General features: G+C 38.6%; 1 protein-coding gene across 3 annotated transcripts in view; it reads right to left on the bottom strand.

Annotated features, from left to right (window-relative positions):
• Window positions 1–430: 430 nt before the first annotated feature.
• The window catches only part of LOC133646886 (cyclin-dependent kinase inhibitor 1B-like), a 74,208-nt gene continuing 68,803 nt past the window's right edge, over window positions 431–5,835 (bottom strand). For 2 of the 3 annotated variants that reach the window (XM_062042774.1, XM_062042776.1), the window contains exons 2-4: window positions 2,762–3,219; window positions 2,585–2,681; window positions 431–1,041 (exon numbers count right to left, since the gene is read on the bottom strand). In XM_062042774.1, the coding sequence (XP_061898758.1) occupies window positions 2,587–2,681; window positions 2,762–3,212 (546 nt within the window). In that variant the 5' untranslated portion in view covers window positions 3,213–3,219 and the 3' untranslated portion in view covers window positions 431–1,041; window positions 2,585–2,586. Of the gene's footprint in view, window positions 1,042–2,584; window positions 2,682–2,761; window positions 3,309–5,835 lie in introns of those variants that run through there. The other variant, XM_062042773.1, reaches the window with a different exon arrangement.

Raw genomic sequence — 5,835 nt, 5'->3', positions numbered from 1 at the left:
GTCCACCAGTCTTGTTTGAATTAGTCTTCTTTCAACTTGGCGTAACCTTGCAAAGTACGACCTGCGTCAAAAGGAGGCCACAATTACAACAACAACAACAACAAAAACACTTGAGGTTTCCTCTTTCCAGCTCTGGCAGGTGGCCCCCACGCCCGGTGTGTGTCCACAGTATGTGTGCGTGCGAGTGGGTCTTTTCGGGGGGCTCGTTGAGTGCGGGCTGCATGCGGTGGAGTCTCGGCTGCGGACAAAGCGGGGATCCAAAGGCAGCTGCCGCTTCTATAGAGGGCCAAAGGGCCTTTAAATCCCAGCCTATGTATCCCCCGCAGCTGCCACGCTGCTCAAATCTCCACGCACCCCTCCCCCACCCCCGCAAGGTACATAAAGACGCCACCTGAGGAAAAAGCACGAACACAAAAGCGGAATTGGGGGTACAAAAACATGTTTTTTATTTTATTCTCATCTTCTGCTTGTTATCAGACACAAACAAAATGGCTCAGAGACAAAAAACAACAACAATAATAGTGTACGCTACACAGGAAGCTACATGATTGCAAATACACCAGCCAGGAAGTGAGACAATAAAATAACAAAAAAAGCAACATAAATAAATTATAAGTTAAAATAATCTTAGAAAATATACATTAACAGGAGGAAATATAAAGCTGTACACTTTTGGCCAGTGTAGACATTTTTTTTTTTTTCTTTCAAGGATTGCACAGATGTTAAAACATTTAACACTGCTGAGTCAGCAAACAATGAATGCTACATTTGTGCTGGATAGAAAAAGGCTTCCTCCCCTCCACCATAAAAACAAAAACAAAACAGTCCTGAGAGTCCGGTGGTGGTTGGTCCGGTGGGTTTTTCGGGGGGCTCCGCGCCGCTCCGTGGGAGCCGCCGGCCGGTGTTAAGTCAGCCCGCTGTCGTCCGCTCCTGGCCCGGGGAGGAGGCGGCATCTACACCGTAGGCCTGCACCTTTTCTCTCCTCGTCCTTCCGCCGAGCAAAGTAGTGCAACGAGGAAGAAGGGGGGGAAAAAGTCCAACCTGGAGGAGAGAAGTGCGGGGAACAGATGAGTTTCCTGCAGGAGGAAAACAATCCGCGTCCTGCTGGCCAGGATGCAAGCTCAGCATTGGGGCGTCGCCCTTTTTTTTTTTCTCTTCCCGCCAAATCCGAGACTCCCCCTCCCCCACTTACTATCGCTACAACTCCCCCCTCCCCCTCCCTTTCACACACGCACACGCACCACCCCCATCCCCTGAGATCACCCTGCCTTTGCTTTTTGACGTGTTAAATCCTTTCAAAATAAAGCCAGGAAAAACATCAATGAACCATAAAACACTGCGATAAAAAAACATGACTATAAATTGTTAATAGTAATGTTTGTTTGTTTTCCTAATTAATGCAAATCCAATGAAAATATACATGCGATACTATATTAGGTGTAAAATATGTACTATAGAAGGGCAGTGGGCTTTGTTTGACTCTATTTACTCTATCAAAGCTATCCCCCCTTTTTGAAAACCATTAGTAGTATTTACTTAGGTGAACTTTGTTTTATTTTGAAAATCACTAAGACTAAAGTAGAGCTTAAAGTCAGTGGACTTTGTTTTCTTTTGAAAACAATTATTAACTATAACGTTAAAGAAAATACTACAGGTACTATGGTCGGTGGGCTTTGTTTTATTTTGAAAAACGTCACTAATATTTAGTCTATTAATGCTACTCCCTTTTTTTCCCCTCAAAACCATTACTACTCTACTCTTTTAAGGATACTCCCTTGGGTGGACTTTGTTTTATTTTGAAAATCCTTATTAACTATAAGGCTAAAGAAAATACTATAGGTACTATGGTCGGTGGGTTTTGTTTTATTTTGAAAAACTTCACTAATATTTGTTCTATTAAGGCTACTCCCTTTTTTCCCCTCAAAACCATTACTACTCTAATCTGTTAAGGATACTCCCTTGGGTGGACTTTGTTTTATTCTGAAAAGCATTATTACGAGAGTAGATCTTACACATTGAGTCATTTGACTTGGTTTTATTTTGAAAATCAATATTGTTATTAGACCATTAAAGTTGATTTTCTTTTGAAAATCCGGATTTACTATTTCAATCCTGTAAATTGTGAACCTTTTAAATTCATTTTTGAAGACAAATGAAGTCTCTATCCAATTTGATCTCATCAAAAATCCGGATTTTCAAAGTACAACGAAACTTACTCACATTTGATAGTAAATAGTAACAGTACATAGTAAAAAAAAAAACATTTAAATAAAATAAAAGTCTGATGACCTTTTGTGGTGAATGCACAAATAGTTAATAAATAGTAAATAATCATTTTCAAAATAAAACAGAGACCAATTACCTAATGGAGTAGTCCCGAATATAGTAACTCGTGATGCTTTTCAGAATAAAACAAAATACGATGACTTAATGAAAAATGAACGTTTTTAAGAATAATGGAGGGTAAAAAGTGTATAGTAAACCGTTATTACTTTCAAAATAAAGCTCAAAACAATTGCTCTGCGCACCACAATGAATCATACCAACATGAGATAAAAGTGTAAATATGAAAATGGATCAGTACCTTCAACGGATCCTCTTGGTGGGAGTTTGCTCCAAAGGTTGATGGTTCAAGTCCGCAGACTTTCTCTCCGCGGGTTTCTTTCTCTTCACGAAGAAGTCTGCGAAGAGACAAAGTGGTTTTCAGCACGGAAGTGAACCATGACGCTCCGAGTCCGCTTCAGACGCGCACTAAACGTACCTGTGATGCGTGTGTTGTTGTCCTCGGCCGTGGGCCTCTTGCGCCCCCCGCACTGCGCCCTGGATGGCAGGGCCAGTCGCCAGGAGTTGAGCTTGTCAGCGCGGTTCTCCTGGTTGACCTCCCCCGGTGCCGCGTCGCTTCCTTCGGGCGCGGCCAGGCGCTCCGACACGCCGCCCTCCGGCCGCTGCTTGACGGGCGTCGGCACCTCCGCTCCCTGGTAGAAGGCCGGGGCCTTGTCCGAGGGCACCTCCTCCCACTGGTAGTCCCCAACCAGCGGGGTGTCGGCCTCGAAATTAAAGTTCCACCGCTGCCGGTCGCGCTCTAAAATCTCCCGCAGTTTGACGCTCCGCTCCCGGCTCAGCTCGTCGTGGTCCACCGGTCCGAAGAGGTTCCGGCAGACGCTGGTGCGCTTGTGGAGGGGGAAGGTCCTCCGGGCCACCAGCCTCTCCATGGCGATGCTGGACAGTTGGACGTGAGACATGTCCCAAAATTTTATTTTTTTTTGTTGTAATTTTGTGTGTCCTTCCTGGTGTGTCCACGCCACTGACTTGGGTTTAAATGTACCGTCGTAGTAAAACATCGCCTATATAAACTACAACCAAGCGCAGACACCTCGGACGGCAATCTGATTGGCTGCTGGAAGTCCAACCCCTTTACCCCCTTCCCCACACCCCCCTTTCCACGCACACACACACATACATTCTTGTATTTGCTACCGTCTGGAGACTTCCGAAAAATGCCTACCTTTTAAGGGCCACCCTTTCTAGATACAAAAAGATTTGTATTTACAACATTAATGATACATACATACTATGTAAATATATAAAATCTTGTTCTGAAAAATTAGTTGGAATTTCACATGAAAAAGGTCACAATTTCACACAAAAAAGGTCACAATTTCGCAGAAAAACGTCAAATTTTTGGCAGTGTTATAATAAAACTCGTAATTTTACTCAAAGCAAGTCAAAATTTTACAGGAAAAAGTGAAAATTTTTGCAATATTATGATAAAATTTGTAGTGTTACTCAATAACCGTCGCAATTTTACAAGAAAAGCTGAAAGCAAATACATTCTTGTATTTTCTACCGTCTTGAGACCTCCGAAAAACGCCTACCTTTTTAGGACCACCCTTTCTAGATGTATTGTATTTTCTTTTTCTTTCTTTAGTTTATTTCGAACATGAACACACTTACATCATAATACATCACACAATTTCATATCATTTCATTTTACATCATGCCCGAAAAGGAGTAGGAAGAAGCAAAGCTTATTTAATCCTACCCCTTTCCCACTTCAAAGCGTTTACAATTATATAGAATCATTTACTGACCTTTTTATATAATAAAATAACATCTATGAATTAGTATATACAACAGTTTTATAATATGTAATTAATTAATTCAGTCATTATTAACATACTGAGATGAAGAATATCTTAGTTTCAATAAGGTTGGAAGTATTTCTCATAATTATTCTTCTTTGTACTTTGTAAGCACTATTATTTTGAACAACCTCTTAAACTGGATCATATCAGTACAATTTTTAACTTCTTTACTTAATCCATTCCATAATTTGATTCCACATACTGATATGCTAAAAGTTTTAAGTGTTGTACGTGCATAAAAATGTTTTAAATTATTTTCTCCTCTAAGGTTATATTTCTCCATATTAATATTTACAACATTAATGATACATACATAATATGTAAATACATAAAAGCTTGTTGTGAAAAATGAGTAGGAATTTCACAAGAAAAAGGTCACAATTTCACAAGAAAAAAGTCGAATTTTGGCAGTGTTATAATAAAAGTCGTAATTTTACTCAAAGCAAGTCAAAATTTTACAGGAAAAAGTGATAATTTGTGCAATATTATGATAAAATTTGTAGTGTTACTCAATAACCGTCGCAATTTTACAAGAAAAGCTGAAAGCAAATACATTCTTTTATTTGCTACACAGTCTTGAGACCTCCGAAAAACGCCTACCTTTTTAGGACCACCCTTTCTAGATATATAAAGATTTTTATTTACAACATTAATGATATATACATACTATGCAAATATAAAAAAGCTTGTTGTGAAAAATGAGTTGGAATTTCACAAGAAAAAGGTCACTATTTCACAAGAAAAATATCAAATTTTGGCAGTGTTGTAATAAAAGTCGTAATTTTACTCAAGCAAGTAAAAATTTTACAGAAAAAACTGAAAATTTGTGCAATATTATGATAACATTTGTAGTTTTACTCAATAACCGTCGCAATTTTACAAGAAAAGCTGAAAGCAAATACATTCTTGTATTTGCTACCGTCTTGAGACCTTCGAAAAATGCCTACCTTTTTAGGACCACCCTTTCTAGATATATAAAGATTTGTATTTACAACATTAATAATACATATGCTATGTAAATATATAAAAGCTTGTTCTAAAAAATGAGTTGGAATTTCACAAGAAAAAGGTCACAATTTCACAAGAAAAAAATTGAATTTTGGCAGTGTTATAATAAAAGTCGTACTTTTACTCAAAGCAAGTCAAAATTTTACAGGAAAAAGTGAACATTTGTGCAATATTATGATAAAAGTTGGAATTTTACTCAATAACCGTCGCAATTTTACAAGAAAAGCTGAAAATGTTGGCAACTTTATGAAAAGAGTCGTAATTTTACACAACAAAAGTCACAATTTTATGAGAAAACTTGAACATTTTGGCAACATTATAATCCATCCGTCCACTACCGCTTGTCCCATTTGGGGTCGCTGGAGCCTCTCTCAACTGCATTCAGGCGGAAGGCGGGGTACACCCTGGACAAGTCGCCACCTCATCGCAGGGCCAACACAGATAGACAGACAACATTCACACTCACATTCACACACTAGGGACCATTTTACTTGGCAAAATGATGACAAAAGTAATAATTTTAGTCAAAAAATGTCACTGTTTCACAAGAACAATAAAAACCATTGGCAATATTGTGTTACAAGTCCGAATTTGATATGACAAATTTAAATTTTGCATTTAAAAAGTCATTATTTTACATAAAAAAGTAATAATTTTACCAGAAAATATTGCAATATTACAG

Source organism: Entelurus aequoreus, linkage group LG03, assembly GCF_033978785.1.
Source record: "Entelurus aequoreus isolate RoL-2023_Sb linkage group LG03, RoL_Eaeq_v1.1, whole genome shotgun sequence".
Lineage (NCBI taxonomy): Eukaryota > Metazoa > Chordata > Actinopteri > Syngnathiformes > Syngnathidae > Entelurus > Entelurus aequoreus.
The sequence above is the reverse complement of the archived record's forward strand: the minus strand, read 5'-3'. Positions and strand labels throughout refer to the sequence as shown.